Source organism: Apodemus sylvaticus, chromosome 1 (assembly GCF_947179515.1).
Source record: "Apodemus sylvaticus chromosome 1, mApoSyl1.1, whole genome shotgun sequence".
In the NCBI taxonomy this organism is placed as follows: Eukaryota; Metazoa; Chordata; class Mammalia; order Rodentia; family Muridae; genus Apodemus; species Apodemus sylvaticus.
This window is the reverse complement of record NC_067472.1, coordinates 37,938,190-37,962,660: the sequence shown is the minus strand read 5'-3', so window position 1 is coordinate 37,962,660 and position 24,471 is coordinate 37,938,190. Positions and strand designations below refer to the sequence as shown.

Below are 24,471 nucleotides of genomic sequence, written 5' to 3'. Positions count from 1 at the left end.
AGTTGTTAGGTGCCAGCACCGACCTCAGAGTGACACCACAGCCCCCGTTAGATCCCAATATCCATCGGCCGTACTAAAGTTCAGTTCTGAGAAGTGGAAGAGATACAGAGAGGGAAAGGCACAAAGAGCCTGGGCCAATAAAATAAAAATAAACAAGTGAAAACCAACCAACCAACCAAACATACAAACCTGTAGCATGTAGTTTACAACTCCTGTCTAAGTTAAATAAAAAAGGTACTATTAAATAAAGCTAAAGGGTAAACATTAAACAGAATGCCAAATTACTATATGATACAAACCTAGATATCAAGAACATTTTAATGGAGAAAATGTCTTCATAAGATTAGCCTGCAAGCAAGCATTTTCTTGATGTTGGAGGGCCCAGCTCACTCTGGGTAGGTGCCACCCCGGAGAAGGTGGTTTGGGGTGGTGTAAGAAAGCAGGCTGAGTAAGCCATGGGGAACAAGGCAGTAAGCAGTGCTCCTCTATGGTTTCTGTCTCAATTCTTGCCTTCTTTACTCCCCTTGATAGACTGTGACCCGGGAGAGGTAAGCCAAATCAGGCCCTTTGCTAAGGCTGCTTTGGGTGACAGTAGAGACTTATCACATCAGTAGAGACCCTAACTAAGACAGTATCCATCAGATTTACAAAGCAGTCCTCAAGAAACACCAAGGAACCACAGTTAGAGAACCCTGCATTGCACCCAGCCCAACCCGCAGAGCCAGCTACTGGCTAGGATTACAGAGGACTTGGCAGGGCAGGAATTGGACTCAGGCTCAGTATTTACACGTTCCCATACCATACTGATGAAAGCATTTGTGAAGAGAAGAGCAAGTTCCACAACTTACATCTTACAAAAATTCAAATAAAATTTGATTCCTTGACATTGGCTTCTATGCTTGTTAGAACAACAAACATGTTTAAAAAATAGAAAATAAACAGGCATATCTCCAGGGTCTCGTATTTTTTGATGAAAAGTCATGTTTGACTACATTCTCTCTGAAACACACACACACACACACACACACACACACACACACACACACACACACACTCAGAGGCAGGGGGCGAGAAGAAAAACAAATCTAAGACCGGACTATACTCTGGGGAACTTGGAAGTAACTTTTCACCCACATCCTGCAAGGGTAGAAAAAACACAAGATAAAAGGTTTCCATTAAAATGTGTGTGTGTTTTCTTTTCTTTCTTTTTCCTCTTTTTTTTTTTTTTAAAGAAAAACATGAATCCTCCAGATAGCTGAATAGCTCTGTGGGATTTTTTTTTTTTTTTTGTTTGCTTGGTTCCCACTGCTCCTCCTATGATCTGTCGAAAATAATAATAGTAAAAAATTCTTAGAGGAGGGAGAGCCTGCCCGGCAGTTAACAGTGCTTACTGCTCTTCCGGAGGACCTGACCTCACTTCTCAGCACCCATGTCAGGTGGCTCAAAACAGCCTGTGACTCCAGAATCACCTATCTCACATGGTAGGCACACAAACACACATGAATAAAAACATAAGAAGCTCCTTACATCTCTTTTGTTGAGCTCTGTCACCAACCTGCTAAGCAACCCTGCACAAGTTTTTTTTTCTTTTTAAGATTAGAAAACATTCTTACAGGTATGGGTGTTTTGCTTGCATGCATGCCTGCTGCCCAGAGAGACCAGAAGAGGGTCTTCGATTCCTGGAACTGGAGCTACAGATGGTTGAGAGCCACTATGTTGGACTTGAGAATCAAAACTGTGTCCTCTGGAAGAGTAGCCAGTGGTTTCAACCACTGAGCGAGCCATTTCTCTTACCCCTGAACAAGTTTCCAACTCTCTTTTCTCGGACAGGGTCTGACTATGTAGCGCTATGTGACCTAAAATTCTCTATGTAGACTAGGCTAGGGATTCACAGGGGTCTGCTTGCTTCCACCGTGCCATATGTGTCATGTACCCCCAAATCTGGCTTATTTAGTTTTAGAAATTTCTTCAACAATTAACATGGGAACACAGCTATGCTGAATTCAAGGAGCTCAAGAGAGAAGGAAGCGATGACTAGCGAGTCTTGGGCTATTGGACACACTATGTGCTCTCCATCGCTGCCTGACACACTGTGTGTTCTCCATTGCTACCTGGCACACTGCGTGCTCTCCATCGCTGCCTGGCACACTGCGTGCTCTCCATCGCTACCTGGTACACTATGTGCTCTTCCGTGTGCTCTCCATAACTACCTGGCACACTGCATGCTCTCCATCGCTGCCTGGCATAGTATGTGCTCTCCATCGTTGCCTGGCACACTGCATGCTCTCCATTGCTATCTGAACACCGTGTGCTCTCCATTGCTGCCTGGCACACTGCATGCTCTCCATCGCTGCCTGGCACACTGTGTGCTCTCCATCGCTGCCTGGCACACTGCGTGCTCTCCATTGCTGCCTGGCACACTGCATGCTCTCCATCGTTGCCTGGCATACTGCGTGCTCTCCATCGCTGCCTGGCACACTGCATGCTCTCCATCGCTACCTGAACACCGTGTGCTCTCCATAACTACCTGGCACACTGCATGCTCTCCATCGCTGCCTGGCACACTGCATGCTCTCCATTGCTACCTGAACACTGTGTGCTCTCCATAACTACCTGGCACACTGTGTGCTCTCCATCACTGCCTGGCACACTGTGTGCTCTCCATTGCTGCCTGGCACACCGTGTGCTCTCCATTGCTGCCTGACACACCGTGTGCTCTCCATCGCTACCTGGCACACTGTGTGCTCTCCATCGCTGCCTGGCACACTGCGTGCTCTCCATTGCTGCCTGGCACACTGCGTGCTCTCCATCGTTGCCTGGCATACTGTGTGCTCTCCTTCGCTGCCTGGCACACTGCATGCTCTCCATCGCTACCTGAACACCGTGTGCTCTCTACAACTACCTGGCACACTGCATGCTCTCCATCGCTGCCTGGCACACTGCATGCTCTCCATTGCTACCTGAACACTGTGTGCTCTCCATAACTACCTGGCACACTGTGTGCTCTCCATCACTGCCTGGCACACTGTGTGCTCTCCATTGCTGCCTGGCACACCGTGTGCTCTCCATTGCTGCCTGACACACCGTGTGCTCTCCATTGCTGCCTGACACACTTCGTGCTCTCCATCGTTGCCTGACACACTGTGTGCTCTTGATCCACCATTGCTACATAACACATTATGGAACAATTTTGTTAATGAAAAAAGCAACAAATCCAAGGAGTTAGTTCCATGAGCTATCATAATTCTACAGCACGAGAAAAGGAAAATCCCAGAGAAAGTAGAATTAGGTTCCTCAGTGGGGACTCTCGGCTCTACACATTAGAGTGCTCAGTCAGCCTTCCTCGCCTGAGACCTGAGTGTGACCAGGCTGGATGTGTGGGTGTAGGTCCTTTCTTTCTCAAAATTACATGAGGTCCAGGGGAGGCTTGGAAAGGCACAGCCTGAATAACATAGCCCTTATTTTTGGTGGTCCTGCCTAGTGGTGCTATCGGTTTTCTAGAAAGCCTTGGCAAAGGTCCAGCCTGTACCATCAGGTCTTTGCTCAGCCCAGTATTGCTCAGGTCGGCTAAACGGCCTGAATGAGGTTTCCAAGTCAATCTGAATAAATCTGTCCAAGTCTATTTCTGGGCAGTATGTGTATTAAATCATGATTAGTCTTCAGCAGCTATCAGGGTAATATCTTTATCTTCCCCCCCCCCAAAGGATTTTTACCCACTTTTACCATAAAGGTGCTAGGGGATTTAGCCACTTGTATTTATAAATCAATATGATAAGGTATGTGCATCACCAGCTGGGGAACCCTTCCTTACCTTGACAATCACATGTTCAAAGAGCACTGTGCTCTAACTGACAACCTCACCCCTGGTGCCTCCCAGACTACGGAACAGGTGGAGCAGATATGCAGCATTTATAGGTCACAGTGGGTCTCCAGACAACCCTTCATTAATCCCACTAAGTACATTTTGCCTAAACTCAGTCTCCTTGGTTGAAATTCCATTTCACCCACGATTTGAATACAGCTTTCCTTGCTGGTTTCTGCATTAAATCTAAATTTCATTTCCTTTTCAACTACCTTCCCCCGAGAGAGGAAGGAATGTAAAAGTTCTCATGCTATTTTATCAAAGGAAGCTGACAGAGACTATTATAAAAACCTGCAAAGATGTGTTAACAGACCCCAGGACAGTTCCTTATCACCCACCATTTCCTCAGAGATCAGGGAGCCTGGGTCAGCACTGGGTCGGGAAAGATGGGACTGACTACACACATCTAATGTGGAACTTCCTCCTATCTATGCTATTGGCAGGCAGCAGCTTTAGCGCCAGCAACTGAGATTATTTCAAAGAAAACCAGAGACATTTCCTTACCCGGCAGTCTCTCTGTAGGGTCTTCATAAGGGCATTGTATGTTTCTGTATCGAAATACAGCCCCTCGTGCATGTCCTGCAGGAAGTCCAGGTCCTTAAACGTGGGGTTGGGTTTCTCCCTCTCTTTTCGGGATGCTCTTCGCTTGTACGTGGAGCCTTTCAGGTCATAGGTCAAATGCATCCTCATGGCCCGCGGCAGGACATTGTTCATCACTACAATGCGGATGTTGATACCGCCCGACTGCATGCAGTACAGCCCATAGAATTTTGGCAGAAGAGTCCTTGGATTCTGGTTTAAATTCTAGAATGCAATAAAAAAAAAAGGGAAAAGTTTGCTGTGTTCCATTTTCACAAAGTAATTTTGCACTAAAAGTAAGTTTTGAAGCTAATATGACTGAAGGCTGGAAGCGCTGTTAGTGTCCACTGTAAAAAAAAAAAATCAACTTCTAATTTACACTCCCCACGCTTCCTGCCCTCTCCTCCCTCAAGCCTCCTCATTGGTCCCCTTTGTTTCCCTAGAAATTCGATCCTTTCATGTTATGCATACTTATATACTTAATTTTTTTCTTCTTAAGGTTACATTATTACATCATTTCCCTTTCCCTTCCTTGCTTGCTCTAAACCCTCCCATGCGCCCTCTCTTGCTCTCTTTCAAACTTATGACCTATTTTTTTAAAAATTGTTGTTACCCATATGTGTGTGTACTTGATACATATATAATATATAAATACCACTTGCTCAGTCTTTATTATGTTGCTTATGTGTGCACGTTTTCAGGGATGACTATTTGGTATTGGATCACCAAATGGTTGCTCTTTTTTCTTTCTTTTTTTCTTTTAAATATCACATCTTCACTTATTTTTGTGGGAGCCTGCAGGTGGACCTGTGCCAAGGCATGAAAGTACAGGGGAGATAAGAAATGTTCCTGGAGGCTGGTTCTCTCTTTCCCGGGATTGACCCTAGGCCATTGGGCTTGGTGGAAGGTGTCTGTGTCTAATGATTCATCCTCCTGTTCCTAAAACATTCCTTTTATGCATTGAAGAGTCACGTATGAGAGATGTGGTAGTTTTTGAGACTGACTCAATTTGTTTAATATGATTACCTCCAGCTGCAATGATCCTTCTCCTATAAATGACACAATTTTATTCCTCTTCATGGCTGAAAAGAAGTCCCACTGTTTGTGCACCACCTTTCCCGTACCCACTCTGCTGCTGATAGACAGTGACGCACGTATGGCTCTGCTGTCTCTAATTTTCTTCTAAATCTGTCCCCAGAATAGCAACATAACCATTCTAAACTCACAGCAGCAAAGTTGAATTAAACATACCCATCAATCTCAAAATTAGCTTGAACTAAACACAGGCAAGAACCGATGGGTACTGCTAGTGCCTACTCTCTAAGGTAGCTAAGGAGAAAATTAATTCCTGGGAATAAGTAGTGAATTGTCTAAAACTTAATTCTTCTGTCTTCCTAAATGGTGGGACCAACCTGCAGGCTTGTGCAAGACAGTGCAGTCTTATCACCCTCACCAGGAACAATGGCTGCAAGATGTCAATATATTTATAGATATTACAGCTTTTAAAAGCTGATTACCACTGGTTATTGTAGAAAGTTACTGTTCTTGATGCGTTTTAGCTGCCTCAGAGATAATTCTATACTACTATCATTGGCTCATTCTTCTGTGGTACAACATTGCTGCGGTTCTTGATCTACCCTGGGTTTCTACAGTTATTTTTTAATTCTATATGGAATAAATATTTTCTCCTAGTATATGGGCATTTTATTATACCAATAAAGATAGACTGTCTTAGTTAGGGTAACTCTTGCTGTGATGAAACATGACCAGAGAAACTTGGGGAGGAAAGGGTTTATTTGGCTTACATTTCCTTATCACAGCTCAGCATCAAAATCAGTGAGTGGGAACTCAGGCAGGGCAGGAACCTGGAGACAGGAGCTGGTGCAGAGGCCAGAGGCCATGGAGGGATGCTGCTTTCTGGCTTGCTCCTCAAGGCTTGCTCGGTCAGCCTTTTTATAGAACCCAGCACCATCAACCCAAGGGTTGCCTCATCCACAATGGACTGGGCCCTCCCCTATCAGTCACTAATTAAGAAAATGCCTTATATCTGGATTTTATGGAGGTGTTTTCTCAATCGAAGCTGCCCCTTTTTAGATCTATCTTATGTCACGCAGACACAAACTAGCCAGCACACATACACATTTTTGATGCATTTTAAGAGTAAGTGGGATACTTAAATAGCTCTCTCAAGGGTGTATAACAAAGACTGTGATACAATGGAATGAAGAGATGGGTCAGTCAGTGGGTGAAGGCAATTGTTGCCAAGCTTTGCCAACCTGTCTGACTCCCAAACTCCATTGGCCCTGATTCTTCCTCCAATCCCCTGACTTGAGGAAACAGCTTTTTTGTATTCTTTATATCATTCTATGTGGTTACATTAACCTTATGCCTATTTTTGTTCTGTCCTTTGTCAGAGTCATATTTATCTATTTCTTATGCTTTTTTTTTTAGAAACATTAGAAACAACTTAAGTTTCTATTTCCTTCCAACTTTGTAGTAATTTTTACCATTATATTTGGTCTTACTTTGTAATCAATAAATCTTATGTATGTGAGAGATCTGATATAGGAATATAATGTCCATGAAGTAGATAGCAAACAGGCTTTCCCTGTTGAGTTTAAATCCATCCTAGGATAATAAAACACACTGGCAAATACACATGAGTCCGCTTCTGGACTCTTCACTGAACCATTGATCCATCTATTGAAATTATAGTTATACAATATGCAGCTTTAAAAGAATCTCATTTTCCTTATTTATTGTCTATGCATGTGGGGTAGTAGTGGGGATGTATATGCCATGATACATGTGTGGAGATCAGAAGACATCTTCGAGCAGAGAGTTTTCTCCTTTCGGTGTGTCAGTTCTAGGGATTTGACTGGGTGGCAACCACCTTTACCCTTTGAGGATTCTCATTGGTTCATCACACCACATCTGTAACATTACCTACCATTTTATAGATTTTTAGTACAAATTATACAAGCAAAGTGTTTTTCTTGTATGCGTGTCTGTATTTATGTGTCTGTGTGGTACTTAATACTAAGCAATATATATTCGTATATACCCGTGTGTATGTTTGCATGGTGGCACCTGTGTGTGTGCATGCATGTGGAGACCATAAGTCACTCGGTCTTCTTCAATCACTTTCTTTTCTACTTTGCATTTGAGGCAGGGTCTCTTGTTTTAATGCAGAGTGCATAGATTCTGCTCATTCAGCCAGCCTGCTTGCTCTGGGGGTTCTGCCCCCACCTCTCACACACTGGGATCAGGGATGGGCTCCACCTCTCACACACTGGGATCGGGGATGGGCTCCACCTCTCACGCACTGGGATCGGGGATGGGCTCCACCTCTCACGCACTGGGATCGGGGATGGGCTCCACCTCTCACGCACTGGGATCGGGATGGCCTCCACCTCTCACGCACTGGGATCGGGGATGGGCTCCACCTCTCACGCACTGGGATCGGGGATGGGCTCCACCTCTCACGCACTGGGATCGGGGATGGGCTCCACCTCTCACGCACTGGGATCGGGGATGGGCTCCACCTCTCACGCACTGGGATCGGGGATGGGCTCCACCTCTCACGCACTGGGATCGGGGATGGGCTCCACCTCTCACGCACTGGGATCGGGGATGGGCTCCACCTCTCACGCACTGGGATCGGGGATGGGCTCCACCTCTCACGCACTGGGATCGGGGATGGGCTCCACCTCTCACGCACTGGGATCGGGGATGGGCTCCACCTCTCACGCACAGGGATCGGGGATGGGCTCCACCTCTCACGCACTGGGATCGGGGATGGGCTCCACCTCTCACGCACTGGGATCGGGGATGGGCTCCACCTCTCACGCACTGGGATCGGGGATGGGCTCCACCTCTCACGCACTGGGATCGGGGATGGGCTCCACCTCTCACGCACTGGGATCGGGGATGGGCTCCACCTCTCACGCACTGGGATCGGGGATGGGCTCCACCTCTCACGCACTGGGATCGGGGATGGGCTCCACCTCTCACGCACTGGGATCGGGGGATGGGCTCCACCTCTCACGCACTGGGATCGGGGATGGGCTCCACCTCTCACGCACTGGGATCGGGGATGGGCTCCACCTCTCACGCACTGGGATCGGGGATGGGCTCCACCTCTCACGCACTGGGATCGGGGATGGGCTCCACCTCTCACGCACTGGGATCGGGGATGGGCTCCACCTCTCACGCACTGGGATCGGGGATGGGCTCCACCTCTCACACAGTGGGATCGGGGATGGGTCTCCACCTCTCACGCACTGGGATCGGGGATGGGTCTCCACCTCTCACGCACTGGGATCGGGGATGGGCTCCACCTCTCACGCACTGGGATCGGGATGGCCTCCACCTCTCACGCACTGGGATCGGGATGGGCTCCAGACTTACTTAGCACTGACACTCCCTCAGGGACAATCTTGACACTAGCAAGTTCCAGAACAAGGTATGGATCATCATTGGTTCACATCATTTTCTATCCTTAAATAAAATCGTGTAGTTTTATTCAGATCACTCTCTTTTTTTTAAAACCCTTTGTGAGTGTTTTTAGATAGCATACAAAGTAATAAACATCTCTGAGTTCTTGACTTTAATTGTTAATTTGACACACCCAAGAGTCACCTGAGAGGAAAGCCTTCAAAGGTGAACTTTCTAGATCAGATAGATGGGCCTGTTGCATGTCTGTGGGTAACTGTCTCGATGTAGACAGGCTTAGTCCACTGTGGGTGTTACCATCCCTAAGCAGGCTATCCTGGCCTATAGTAGAAAAGCTACTTAAGCATAAGCCTGCAAGTAAACTAGCAAGCAACATTCCTCTGGGTTCCTATTTCCAGGTTCCAGCCTTGAGCTCCTACCCAGACTTCCTTCAGTATTGGATTATTAGTAGGAGAGTAAGCCAAATACATCCTCTCCTCTCCAAGTTGTCTGTGGTCCAAGTGTTTTATTACAGCAACAGAATAGAACCTAGAGTACATTATGACCTATGTAAACATGCACAGGCAAACACACATGCATGCGCACGTGCGATGACTTGCTCACAGTCACACTCTCCCTCCCCATCTCCCTTTCCCGGCTTTGCTGATCCTTCTTCTCCCCATATAGCCTTAGCTTCTCTTTCAAGTCAGAGTACATGAATTCTTGTTTTGAGAGATTTAAGTATTTTGGAGTTTTTCTTTTTTCTTTTTCCTTTTGAGTCAGGGTTTCTCTGTGTAGCCCTGGCTGTCCTGGAACTCAAGTGTTGGGATTACAGGCATGAGCCACCATGCCCAGCTGGAGTTTTTCTTATCCAACTGTTCTTGAACTGATAACTATTCTGAGGTTACACGCACTGTAAGTTGTTTCCCAAAGAGAATCACAGTGTCTTCCTATATGTTTATCTTACTTTTCTAATTACTGTCATCACAAGGGTCTTTCCCTCTTATATTTCCTCCAGTGTTTTCTATAGGACAGAATATAATACCTGAACACAAATTGATCTTATATTTTGCAATTCGGAAGGACTCTTACTATTTCTAGATATTTCCAGTTTATTTTAATTTTTATTTATGTGTAAGTATGCACGTCACACTGTGCATGTGTGTACTCCCAGAGGCTGGAAGATGTTGCCCGATCCTTGGAGTTGGATTTACAGAGACCTGAGTGCTGGGAGCATAGCTCAGGTCCTCTGGAAGAACAGCAAGTGCTCTCAAGTCACGAGCCCCAACCCCAATCCCAGCCCCTGGCTTATTTTCTTGAAAATCTTCTCAGTTTCAATTGTGTCGTGAGGACGCTGCATATACTCTTCTCTGTTCTAGATATTTCTCACAAAGTCACTTTGGCGTTCTGGCACAGGTGTGAGGATTAGAGCTCCTCCCCTCCTGTTATTTCCAGGGAAAATCTCTTGATCCCCTAGACTTTACATGGGTCTCCCCTTCCCAGCCCCTCTGAGTCAGGGTCTTATTGTGAAGTATAGACTGACCTGGAATCACTGGCCTTGCACTTGAAGTAATTCTGCCTTAGCCTCACGTGCTTGATTAGAGGCCATCACTCCTGGCTTCTATGTACACTTGGAAGTTGATAAATGTAGAACCTGTGTGTGTCCTTAGTCTGTCTGAATATCTATCTATCTATCTATCTATCTATCTATCTATCTATCTATCTATCTATCATCTATCTATCTATCTATCATCTATCTATCTATCTATCTATCTATCATCTATCTATCTATCAATCATCTATCTATCTATCATCTATCTATCTATCATCTATCTATCTATCTATCTATCATCTATCTATCTATCTATCTATATCTATCTATCTATCATCTATCTATCTATCATCTATCTATCTATCTATCATCTATCTATCATCTATCATCTATCTATCATCTATCTATCTATCCATCTATCATCTATCTATCTATCTATCTATCATCTATCTATCATCTATCTATCATCTATATCTATCTATCTATCATCTATCTATCATCTATCTATCTATCTATCTATCTATCTATCTATCTATCTATCTATCTGAGCTTGTTGGAGAAGGTAAGCCACTGGACGGTGGGCTTTGAGGTTTCAAAAGCCTATGCCAGGCCCAGTGTCTTCCTCTCCTTCTCCCTCTCCCTTTCTCTCTCCCTGTTGCCTGAGGATCAGGACATAAAGCTCTCAGCTGCTGCTCCAGTGTCATGCCTGTCTGCTTCCTACCATGATGATCATGGACCAGCCCTTTACAAAGGTAAGCAAGCTCTCAATTAAATGCTTTGTTTTAAAAAGAGTTGACTTGCTCATGGCATCTCTTCACAGCAATAGAAAAACAACTGAGCCAGCTTGTTTAACCCATGGTCCTGAATTCTGGCATGTAGTATGTATGAAAAGCCAGTATAGATCAGGTGCTGGAGTATGGTGTAGGAGCTGGAATGCAGCCTCTGGCAGATGGATCTCAGCAGCTTCCTCTCCCTGAGTCCCTTGCCTTCTTTTCCACTTTAATTACCTTACCTATGCACTGGAAACAACTACAGTGCCTACGGCTGCTGTGAGGATTAAAGGGGTTAATGGCCACAATACCCAAAGCCTTGCTTAACCAAAGGAGACAACTGATGAATGTCACCATGGATAGCATGACCACTGCTGGGTGCAAAGAACATCACCTCCTGTCTCTATCACGACAACTCCACCATGCAGACACGGGTTCCCAGCTGAGGGCAAAGGTTCAGCAGCCGCCGTGCTGACCAGGTCACAGCAAGGTGTTGACTGAGCAACACTTAAACCTAGGACTGTGATTCAACAATGATGCTTCAATACTCAGATCTCCATTTACTGCATTTTCTCTTCTGATACAGGGTCTCTCCGTGTATCCCAGGCTGGCCTCGAAATTTCGATCTTCTCATTTTAGCCTCCCAAACACTGGGATAACAGGTGTGCACTACCATGTTTGGTTATACTTCTTAGAATTAAAACACTACTATTATTACTATCGTGTGTATATGTATATGATTTGTGGGTTGTGCATGCCATGATCAGAGGATGATTTTGTGGAGTTGTTTGCCTCCTTCGACCTACCATGAGAGTTCTGTGGACTGAGCTCAGTTTATCAGGCTTGTATGGTTAATGCTTTTACCCATTGAGCTATCTTCCTGGCCTCTGGTTACTGCCTCTTACACTCTGTTGAATGAAGGCTACAACATAGTCTAAATACAGAGAAAGGAAAACACACAGGAACGAAGCTCCTCAAAGGAAAATCATTAACCTAAGACAGAAACTATAGTTGTGTGCAGCCTCTTACCATGTAATAGCCCGGCAGCAGCTTCTGCAGGAACTCTGCTTCCTTATGCTGAACTGTTTTGATAATAAATTCATCATCGCTGGTCAAGAAAAACAAGGACCCACTGGCTCCAGGATTGGACAGTTCTATCAGAGGTTCACTGCAGATGGAGTACTGAAAATAAAACCACAAAAAGCATTTTATGAATGCATGCATGTGTGTATTCATGCATGCACAGATGTATGTATATACTTATTTATGTATTCACAGTGCTGAACTGAACCCAGGACCTTGTCAGGCTTGGTAAATGTTCTCCAATAAGCCATAATGGCCACTCTACTAAGTTTAAAGGAAACTTTTGGGGTCACGGAAGGGTAAAGTGTTTGCAAGCATGGAGATCTGCATTTGGATCCCAAGCAGTCATGTAAAAAACTAGGCGAGGTGGCTTACACCTGTAATTCTGGTGCTGGGGTGGCTGAGACAGGAAGATGGACCCTGGAGCTCCAAAGCCAGCTAGACTTGCTGAATCAGAAAAATCCGGTTTAGTGAGAGGTCTTATCTCAAAATAAGATGGCGAATGAACAATACTGGAAAACATCTGACTCTTGCTTACACACACACACACACACACACACACACACACACACACACACACACACACAAGAACATGTACACATGGGTGTATCAATCATATAAAATTAAAAGTGTACTCTTTTTTTTTGAGATAGGGTCTCTCAATGTATGCCAAGTTGATCTCAAATTGGTCATTCTCCTGTTTCCACCTTCTTATTCTGTGATTATAGGCCTGTGCCACCACGCTTCGGTGGTTTTAATGTCTTAAATGTGTGCATGTATGTGTGCATGTGCATGTCACTCAAAGGACAAGCTTGTGTACCGTCCTCAAGAACCCTGCCCAGTTCTTTTGAGAGAGTCTTGCATTGGCCTAAAGCCTATTAATTAATGAATTAAACAATCAGGTTAGATAAGCTGGCCCGTAAGACACAGAGATCCCCTGTCTCTCCTCCCTCAGTGCTGGGATTACAAGAGTATGTTCCTATTCTTGTCATTTTAAAGGGGGTTTGGGGAGTTCAACTCAGATCCCCATGCTTTCGAGGCAAGCGCTTACTGACTGAGCCATCATCCTAGTTTGGCTGAAGTACTCTTAGTGTGCATAATGTTTCCATGGAGGATGACAAAGTTATGTCATCCATTTGACCTTTTAAATTTTTTCAAATGATTTATTAACTTTTATTTTATGTATATGGTTTTTTTGCTTGCACATACATCTGTGCACGGTGCGCATGAAATGGCCACATAAGACAGAAGAGAGTATTAGATCCCTGGGAACTGGATGGTTACCTAACAAATGGACACGGGGAACTGAACCCGGTCTTCTACAAGAACAAGTGCTCTTCACCTTTGAGCCGTAACTTCAGCCCCCTTGGCCTCTCTGAAAGAGTAAGTGCTGTCTACGAGCTTTATAAGGAGGCTCCAAGAAAACTCGACACCACTCTAGAAGATTCTCTTATTTTTATAATTCCATGATGGGAAAGATGCTTACTGCCTCCACCCCAGTGCTACGTGACAGAAGCAGGGGCCACCATATCTATCTTGTGAGATTGTTAAATAGTAACACAGCAGAAAGTGCTTTGTTTACAGCTGGCCTGTGAAGGCCCAGCTGAAGGCCGAGTATTCATGTGTATGCACCACTTCAACACAGAACCTCCATCTTCTCTTCCCTCTGTTCTCCCAGGGGACACCGTCCACCGTCACTGCTTCAACGGAGGATGACATCTGCAGCTCAGGACTCCAGGGCTCCAAATGTGTCTAACATTGAAACTGACATCTCTACTTGGTTATAACTCAATACTTTATAGGTGACAAGCATGCAATCAAATTTGTTCCAAGGCTATGATTAAATTATATGACTTTGCTGGGCATGACCTCACATGCCTTTAATCCCAGCAGTGATAGGTGGACCTCTGTGAGTGCAAGGCAAGCATGGTCTACATAGCAAGTTCTACTAAATCGAAAGACCATGCCTCAAAAAAACAAACAAACAAGCAAGCAAGCAACAAACAAGTTATCTGGCTTGTGTTGTTGTAATGAGAAGACTTTTTACCAAGGCAGATCCAGCCATGAATTCTCACCACAGCCGGAATACAAGCACGGTGAGAAGGGCTGTAATCCAGTCTCTATGTCTCCCTTTCAGCCAGGTAGGAGTACTTTGGCAGTATGTACTCTCCATGGCAGAAAACCGTGTCTCTAAATGATTGGTCCGCACCTTTTGTCTTTTCTTTATTTCCTTATCTTCAAGGCTGAAACACTATTTGTCTTGTTCTCTAAGCCAGAACCTTGGTGATGAGTCTTGACACTACCTATTTCTTCATTTGGATCCTAGGGCTTGATTCTGCCTGCCTCCTTCACACCATCTCTCCTGTTAACCCCCTAGGTCAATGCTTTTACCAACTTCTGTCTGGCCCTTGTGACACATTCCTGGTCTCGACTGAAATTCTTATCCCCTTCAGTGTCCTCTCCTCTGGAGTCCTGGGGTCTTTCCAATCTGACCTTGATTTTTACTGTATCTTCCCATGGCTCCCGACAGTTTGTTTATGACCACGAATAGCCCCATGCTACTTTCCAGCTGTTTTGCTCATCAGTTCCTCCCTGAAGGTCTATTCTCACCTTCTCAAAGGTGACAGTAACTCTTGACTTTGTATTTCTGCATGTTGGGGATGGAAACTGAATAGAACTTAACACTAGGTTATGTTTTACTACTGAGCTACATTCCCAATCTAAGATAAGGGTCTGGCTTCCTGCATAAGGGTAACTAGATTCTTTTTCAGATTTTACTTTACTTTTATTTTATGTGTTTGAGAGTTTTGCCTCAATGTATGGCTGTGCACCACATACATGCAGTATCTATGGAGGCCAGAGAGGGCGATGGATCTGCTCTGACTGGGGTTGTAGGAGGTGTGAGGAGCCAAGCGGGTGCTGAGCCCTGCTTTCAGGCCCCCTGCAAGAGTAGCCAGTGCTCTTAACCACTGAGCCATCTTTCCAGACCCTAGATAACCAGTTTTCCCAACACAATTAATTGAAGAGACAGCATTTTCCATATTGTGTGTTCTTGACACGTGTTGCAAATCTATTGGCTGTAGAAGTGAGGGTTTATTTTTGATCTCTAATTTCCCTGGTTATTAACTCTCTTATCCATTGGTTCATGAATCTGCTTTTCTTTCTCAGAACCACATTGTTCTGTTTAATATAGTGTCACAACACAAGGAACCATACCATTGAAGATACAGGCAGCTAAAAACAAGGTTGAAACTCCTCAAAGCTTTTTGAGAATATCTAGTTTCCCATCACAGAAAAGGAAGCAGATGATAGGGGGTGGTGGTGGTGGGAGGGTTTGGAGGGAGAGACAATCACAGACACAGACATAGAAAGAGTGACAGAGAGTCAAAGACTAAATGAAATGACTGGAAATGACTAAAGGCAACTTGTAGATGTCACCTTTTATATTATCTTACTTTGACTGCATCACAGACAAGACAAACACATTCATGCAAGAAGAGAAAGAAGCAAGTGTTTATTTCCAATCCTTTGACAACTCCGATATTTCATCCCCTCTCCACTGCCTTTTATTTTACAATATAAGGAAGGTTGTTATATAGCCAAGGCTGGCTTTTAAAGTCACCATCATCCTACCTCAGCCTTCCACATGCTAGCTACATCCAGCTGGCCTAGCCTTTTGACACTCTTACTAAACCTCAAAAGAACATAAGTCGCCACCTGCATGCTGAGGAGAAGTTGGGAAAACAAAATAAGCATTAGATTGTGGGCAAGAAATTTCTTTAGCCAAGAGGAAGCAGAGGGTCCCACCCAGTTACATGTGCAAAGTGTCGACGTGGATGGGGGTGGACAGTGGAGAGGGCATGGGTGGGTTATCTGGTGTTTGTAAGCTGTGGCTCTATAAGTTATGTGACAACGAGTGACTAAGCTGGAGGCTCAGGAAACCTCCCCTCTAAAATAATCATAAAAATATCAGAGGGTGTTGTGGTGCAGGCCTTTAATCATAGCACCTAGGAGTCAGAGGCAGGCAGGTCTCTGTGAATTCAAGTAAAGTGTGGAGTACATAGCAAACTAGGCTACACAGTGAGAACCCCCTCTCTTTCTCCTTCTCTACACACACACACACATACACACACACACACACACACACACACACACAAGTACCTAAAAGACTTTTAAGGTGAATGCCCTTGAGACCCCAGGCAGAGTAACTACTTATTATAAGCATTTAAAATTATTATTACATGATGATGTGTAGGTGGATGTGACACCCAGCCTTCAGTGCACACTTTCTCAGGCAAGGAAGAACTATTCCTACCTAGCAAGTACTGTGTGCACTTTAAAGTCGCTCTCATGAGGTGCTATCTCTAATACAATGAGGACATCGACATCCTGACAGAAGCAAGAAAAAGGTTGAGTCTATTGTTTGACTATGAATGTAAGACCCCAATGCAGATCCCAGGCTCTCACAAAAAATGAAGTCAGACCCAAGACTCTCTACTCTCTGACTTTATCCACTGCAACTCAATTGCCCGTAGACTCTTCCCATGATTAGAATTTAAAAATTATGAAAGTACAAAATAAAGGAACAGAAAGGGCAAGTAGACAAATCATGGGGCGATTTAAGAATCTGCCTAGAAGCATATACATGACCTGTACAAGCTCAACTCAAACAATAGCCTGGCATAGGCCAGGGCAAGGGGCCAGGAGGGTGAGGGGACAGGAGTCCCCACCACTAGCTAAGAAGCTATTGGCATGTGGTGGCTGCTGGGAGAAGGACATTCTTCTTTAATGATGTGACTCTTGGTAGTCAACCACACTGCAGGGTAGACTTCACTCCAAAGAGCAGATGGGCAGTATAGACTAAACTCAATTGAGGGGGGAAGGACTCAAATTGGGTGAATAGGAAGGGGAAGATGGTACTTATGGGAGGAGTTGGGGGAGGGAGTGTATATATTCACAATACGTTGTATGAAATCCGCAATAAAAATATCGTTTAAATCAAAAGAGAGAAAAGTTCTGTCTGGAAAACCCAGACTTAAATATCTCTTCCAATACAGTCTCAAAATTCTCAATTAGCACTGACCTATTCTGGGAATGGCTTGATCAGTTATGTGTCCAGTACTCTTTCAGTATGCAATTGATAAAAGATTATCAACCGTCAAGAGTTTGGCCTGTTTTGGTAACATTTTTGAATTAACATTATGGATAGCACACTTATCAGTGTGTAAGTGACTGAGATTATGATATTAAAGAGGAATATGATTTCCACTACAGAACCCTAGTGCTTCATTACCATGTTCTTGGCAACTTCTCAAGGCTGATTTTAAAGGACAAACAATACGAATTGAATCAACTCTCCATGTGCGCTCCCGAGCTCTTGAAAGCTGCTCAAATGTATGCATCCACTCGTTTCGATCTTCTGCAAGGCCTCCATGCTATACCCACTAGAAAGAAAGCATATCCCAATGGGGCTCTGCCAATGCAAACTAACAATGTAGACTTGCACCACGTGGTGCCAATCAACTTGTCTACTATTTCCCTGATGGTGTACAACACACACTCTGCTTTCGCTCTTACTGCTGTAGATAAGCCTAAAAAATTTCTTTGAGTAACTCCTATGAGTCCCATGGGGTCTGTGAATACACGGAGGGGAAGGAAAGAGGCTTGTGGCCGCAGAGATGAGCATGCCTGTGGTCTCTCCGGTGGGACACGCTTGTCTAGGAACAAATATGGAAGAGTTCAGAGTGCTATGCACTTGGGAAGCACTTCACCCCACTGCCTCCCTGTCCAAATTATACATGCTCAGACCTGAAACGTGTAATCAACAGGCACGTGGTGAATTTTAATGAAACGGAGAACACAGACACAATAATTCTGGCAGAAATCCAGACATCACAGTACGAAATTACCAGGGCTGCAATTTCAAATCTATCTACGCAGCTGGCAATCACTCATTAATGGTCTCTTCTCTCTTCCCCGACTTACAGCCATGTCTCCTCACAGTGTGGGTTTCAACAGGCCCCGCTTGACAGATGCCAGGACTTGGTATTTATGTCACATCCTCTGTTTCTTTACAGGGACTTTTTTTTTTTTGAGACATGCCCATTTGTCTTCTGTGCTTAATTTGAGCTAAACTGCTCCAAGATGTACCTCCCGAGATGGATTGGGCTTCTTAAGGCTGTATTCTGAAGACTGAACAATCACCATGGGATGGGTGGAGAGTGGCTACCTGGAGAACACGCTTGATGTCTGTGACTTGGTGGGTGAGAAGCGTGAGACTAGTGGAGAGGGTCTTCAGAATCTGGAGACCAGGTAGGCAGGTGGAGATTTTTTTCACTGGTTTACTCTGCAAGGCTCCTTTGCTAGTTCTCCTACTCTATGAAGAATACATCTTTTGGGTTTAAGGAATCATTAAGGAAACATGAGCAAATGGTACAAGAAGTTGTTCAGACAAGAACTTTCCTAGAGAAAGCAACTGTGTGTGATCAGAAAGGACCAGAGTGAGCTTGCGGGGCTGTGAAGCAACGGACACAGTAGGACTGAGATGCGCAATCATCTTGTTACATCATACTTAGAGTTATGACAGATACTTGTATTAGCCATGTTGTGAACGGTTGTGGTATCTCTTTGGCTGATCAGAAGTTTAACGATATCCAGAAGGAAATGCCATTAGCTCTTAGTGTATGCCACGAGGGAGGGGAGTGATCTTGCCCTTTGCATTATGAAGCCCCACTGCATTCTCCTGAGAGATGGCAACCCTCAGTGAAACCAACAATCTCCCCTCCACCTGCAGAACAGGCCTTTGTGCTTGTGTAGGGAGTGATGGGGACAGGCACCGGTATTTCAGAGGGAGAGAGAGGTAAAAAGAGGCACAGTGGCCGGGGTGCTCAGAAGCTTGCTACACCACCATCACTGTTCTGTAGAGACTCACTTATCATGACTTTCTGGATCCTTGCAACAAACCTGGTCATCTGAGTCTGGCTCCCTGGATCCCATGTAAAAGCCGGAAGCAGTGGGGTCTCTCTAGAATCCCAGCACCTTCAAGGAGATTGAGGCAGAGGCAGGAGACTATCTCAGTAGCTCACAGGCCAACTAGTTCAGTGGGACTAGTGGCAAGCCATGGAAGACCCTTCCTCACCATTCAAAGTTCTTCTCTGACTGCTACACGTATAATACAATATGTGCATGACCTCACACAGATATACATGTGTGCAACCACCACCACCACACACACACACACACACACACATACACACAAATACTTGAAACAGAAATCATTATTTTCTTAAGTACCATCTAAAGAGATGGGCTTTCATTAGCATGGAACAGATACCAGTTTTGAATTTCATTCTTTATATTTTATCTATATTGTAGGATACATTCAAAACATTCTATATCAATGACAAATGCTTCTGTACCATGTGCTTGAGTTAGTAGTGATGGACAGGGACAGGGAGAGGGAGGGGGAGGGACAGTGGGAGTGGGGAGACACAGATGAAGACCAGCTGTAGGAAGAGACATGGAGAATAAGACTATCTGGTTTCTTTTGAATGTCATCTGAAATTACAGGTCAAAGTAAAATTGTGGGCCAAGGCAGGTCTGAGATAAGACAAATAAAATAGAGGACATTTGAACAGAATCTAATCAGTAACACTCACAAGTCTTTTAAATTAATTATAAGGTATCTATTGGGATAATTACCTGAAGTGATAATATCACAGTTATTTAAAAATTAACCATCACAGCAGATTTTATAAGTATCTGTTAAGAGCTGTGGCATCAAACTGTATTTTTGAAGCCAAATATGTAAACATTATCAAACTCGGAACGTCTGCTATGTTTCTGAGGTTTCTAAGAGACGGCCACTTGTCACTACTGCTGTTCAAGATAACATCATGCATTCCACAGAAAGGAAAATGATAGGCTCTTACCAAGTAATCATCAGGCTTGATACCAAAGAGTTCTCGGAAGTACCGGAAGGCCAGCGGAGCGTAGGTCTTAAACCTGAAGTCTGGGTAGTGATGTGCTGGGGTCAGATTGCTCCCTTCACTGCAGTTCAAATATCCACGAAGGAGACAGAGACAAAGAACATTAGCAAAGACAGTTTTGATTTCAGAGTCTATCTCTATTAGTCCTGGTCCAATTTTATCTCTAGGGAAAACATACCCTCTGCTCAGGGGGGTCTTAATGTTCCCTTCACAATAGCCAATGGCCCTTGTGTAAAGACACACTGACAGGCAAGGGAACTCTCCATGGAGACATTTCCTGTTAATCACGGGTGTGGCTAAGGGGTGTGGCAGATATTTGTCCTCTCTCTTCCCTTCCTTGGAAAACTATCAATCTTCTCTAGTGGAACTGCATTATAATGTTTTAATAAGACCTCGAGCTTAGTGTGGAGCAACTAAAGTAATTTTTGGCCATGAATTTTGGATATTGGATATATATCTGTAACCAGGAACATTTGAAATAATAAAAAAAGATTTATTTATTTTTATTATATGTGTGTGCATATTCTGCTAGAATGTGCGCGCACGTGTGTGTGTGTGTGTGTGTGTGTGAGTGTGTGTGTGTGTGTGTATCACATGGCGCCCTCAGAGACCAGATGAGGGTGTTGGATCTCCTGGAACTGGAGTTAATGAGTTGTGAGCTGCCAGGTGGGTTCTGAGAATGTAATCATGTCCTCTGGAAGAGCCGCCAGGCTCTTAGCTACTGAACCATTGCTTCAGACCTAATCTAGAGCGGTGGTTCTCAATCTTCCTAATACTTCAACCCTTTAATACAGTTCCTCATGTTGTAGTGACCCCAACCCTACAATTATTTTTGTTGCTAATTCATAACTGTAATTTCGCTACTGTTATGAATCATAATGTAAATATCTGATATACAGGTGGTCTTAGGCCACCCTGTGAAAGGGTCATTTGACTCCCCCATAGGGGTCACGACCCACAGGTTGAGATCCACGGATAAGAGCAAAATCTGTCAATTTTCATCTCAGCGTGGCCCCAAAGCAGACTGCTCATAAACAGCTACCAGGCTGTTTCATTCTTTGCAGTTAAAAAAATAAATAAAATTTATTATTATTATTATTATGATTGTGCATTTGTGTGTGCACAGATCATGTATATATGTGTGTGTGTGTGCCACCATGTGTATATGAGGCATGTATATCTGTGGAGTCAGGCTCTTTTCTTCCATCTTTATTTGCGTTTAAGGGATCAAACTCATGGGGACAGGCTTGTGCAGCAAACGCCAATGAAACCATCTTGCTAGCTCCTCCCTTTGGGGTTTTGAAACATTTTATTCTCTTTGAAACTCAAGCTGGCCTAGACTCACTGTCCACCAAGCTGCCCAGAACCCATGATTCTCTTGCCTTAGCCTCTGCGGTGCTGAGACTACAGGTGTATGCGACCATGTTTATCCTATAAATGGTTATTGCTTCCCCTAAGCAAGCATGACAGAATATTCCTAATCATGTATGATGACCTGCCAACACAGCCAAACATTTCCTCAGTCCACTTTGTAATTTATGGTGGGAAATGTATTCATCTGTAGGTCTCTTGGGATGACTTCAGGATTTATGGGACATGTAATAATTTATGTCAGCCATGTAGAGGTAAGAGTTAAAAGCAAAGAGAGTCGGTGTGAACTCTGACCTCCTTCCTCTCTGTTGTGAGCGAGGAGAAACAATTGCACTGCTTGCTTGGAAAGAAGCTTTCAGTGGATTCAGGGTATGTATATGTATATGTATATGTATATGTATATGTATATGTATATGATGTATATGTATATGCGTATGCATATGTATATGATGTATATGTGTATGTATATGATGTATATGTGTATGTGTATGTATATGTATATGATATATATGTATATGTATATGATGTATATGTATATAATCTATTCCTTATTTCTCAGGCTCCTGCTTATTGCTTCCTAGCTCACACCATCAAAGCTATGCAGCCTATTAGGACAGACTTCCTTTAACAGTCAGAGCTAAGATGAAACACCCATGTTCCTTTCATCGGTTTCCTTCATTCTTTGGCTGGGAACTCCAAGCAGTAAGCCGGATGTTGTATCTACAGTGCTGCATTAATTTGCTTTGCTTTGGGTACCTTCTGAGCTTCTTGTGTTGCTCACCTTGGCTCCCACTAATTATAAGACATTTCCTAAGGAACCGTTCCTTGATCACTATGCTCAGGTCCCGCATGGTATCAAATGAATAGATAATCTTAGGTTTCCTTGGAAACGAGACAGACACATATACACATACTCATACACAAAAAACGTACATGTGCATATGCAACAGTGTACCTTCAGGTAAAAGTATACTTTTTCTCAGTGTTGTGGATGGTATATGTACTTGTTAGTGTGGGTGTGTCCACATGCAAGTGTGTATGTGTGTACGTGTGTGTGTGTGTGTGTGTGTGTGTGTGTGTAGGTCAAAGGCTTATTGCGCTCCCTTTTATTAGAGATAAAGTCACCGTGTCTCTAATCACAGGCTACTTACTGTGTTCGGCCAAGTAATTATTCATAAGGATGGAAGGATGTTTAAACTTTAGTCTCAGTTTTTGAAACATAGCTAGCTGCCAGACTTCATCAGTGATACTATTTCCTTCAAAAAAGAACAAAGAGGTAGCGCAGGGTTTTTTTTATTTTGTTTTGTTTTGCTTTGTTTTTTATGGGCAAAGAGGCCAGAAATATTTCTCCATGGCTCTGTGACTGTAGGAGAGGAGAGTGGAGAGGAGAGTGGAGCATTGGGACCAGTCACCCTGGGTTCACATCCTGGTTTGACCATAAAACCATTTATTTGTGTACTATTTACTTAAGATCTTAGGTTATTAATTACTTCATACGCCAATGGGTTTTTGTTTTTTGTTTCTCTTCTGTTTTGTTTCTGGTTTTTTTTTGGCAAATATAAAAGTTATTAAAAGTAAGCTAGCCAGTATGGTGGAGCACATCTTTAATCCCAGCACTCCAGAAGCAAATGCAGGCAGGTCACTGTGAGTTTGAGAACAGCCTGGTCTATATAGTCGATTCCAGGACAGCCAGAGCTACAAAGTGAGACCCTGTCTCAAAAAAATTAAGAGTAAGCTAGTATTACATATTGTATATTAATATTATATGTTGTCTACCATATAAACAAAACCATGCTTGGTGTACAGCTGGTACCTAAAGCTGGCTTTTAATTGCCACCTCAAGTTCATGGTCACGTGGTATAAATGTTACAAAAATGTTCTTTCTTCTCTATCTGACCAGTAATGACAACTCATCACGGTGCTGAATGCTCACAATTCTTTTACTTATGCACTGTGATTTTGGAAGACTGTGTTATCAGAGAGACTGGACAGGGACTGTTATATCTTTCTTAAACCTTAAGTGTCCAGGCCTTTGCCCATCTACAAAATGAAATGATCTGCAGAATAAATATGTGACATCTAAAAATAGCTTTGAGTGATTTCAAAATAATAAAAAGGAACACAATGCATTTGGTTGCTAAGGGAAACCAGTTCTGTTGCTTCAGCCTGGAAATAAATTAAAACAGCTTTGTAGGGGCTGGATTGATGGCTTAGTGGTTAAAAACACAGCTCTTGCAGAGGCCCCAGATCCGATTTCTATCATCAACATAATGTGTCACAACCATCTCTAACACAAGCTTCAAGGCCTCTGATGCCCCCTTCTTCAGCCCCTGAGGGCATTAGGCATCCCAGTAGTGCACAGACATATATGTGGGGAAAATGTGAACACATGTTAAAATACTGTTAAAAATAAATTAAACAGTGTGTCACATCAAGCAATTAGTTCTCTAGGACTGAGGTAAACTTATGGTTTAGAGACACCAGAGACCTTAGAATGTTTCATTTGCTTACAACCAGAGCCTTTTCTGGCCATCTACCCTGACCCACATTCTCAGATGAGTTCAGAAATGTGGGGATGGGGAGAACTATTTGATACATTCACATATACACACAAATACCATCACTGTATGAATTGTTGTTTGTTTTCTCAAGACAGGGTCTTTCTACACAGCTTTGACTGTCCTGGAATGCACTCTGTAGACCAGGCTGGCCTCCATTTCAGAGATCCACCTGTCTCTACATTCCAGTTGCTGGGAATTAAGGTGCATGCCACTACACCTGGCTATGAATTGGGCATATACATATAGTTTATGTCATGTACATATATGTATA

The 24,471-nt window shown here is 43.8% G+C and overlaps 1 protein-coding gene across 2 annotated transcripts in view; it reads right to left on the bottom strand.

The window, feature by feature from the left end:
- The window catches only part of Pip5k1b (phosphatidylinositol-4-phosphate 5-kinase type 1 beta), a 268,940-nt gene that overhangs the window by 79,310 nt on the left and 165,159 nt on the right, over positions 1–24,471 (bottom strand). For both annotated transcript variants that reach the window (XM_052188073.1, XM_052188083.1), the window contains exons 5-7: positions 20,212–20,329; positions 12,227–12,379; positions 4,367–4,666 (exon numbers count right to left, since the gene is read on the bottom strand). In XM_052188073.1, the coding sequence (XP_052044033.1) occupies positions 4,367–4,666; positions 12,227–12,379; positions 20,212–20,329 (571 nt within the window). The remainder of the gene's footprint in view (positions 1–4,366; positions 4,667–12,226; positions 12,380–20,211; positions 20,330–24,471) is intronic.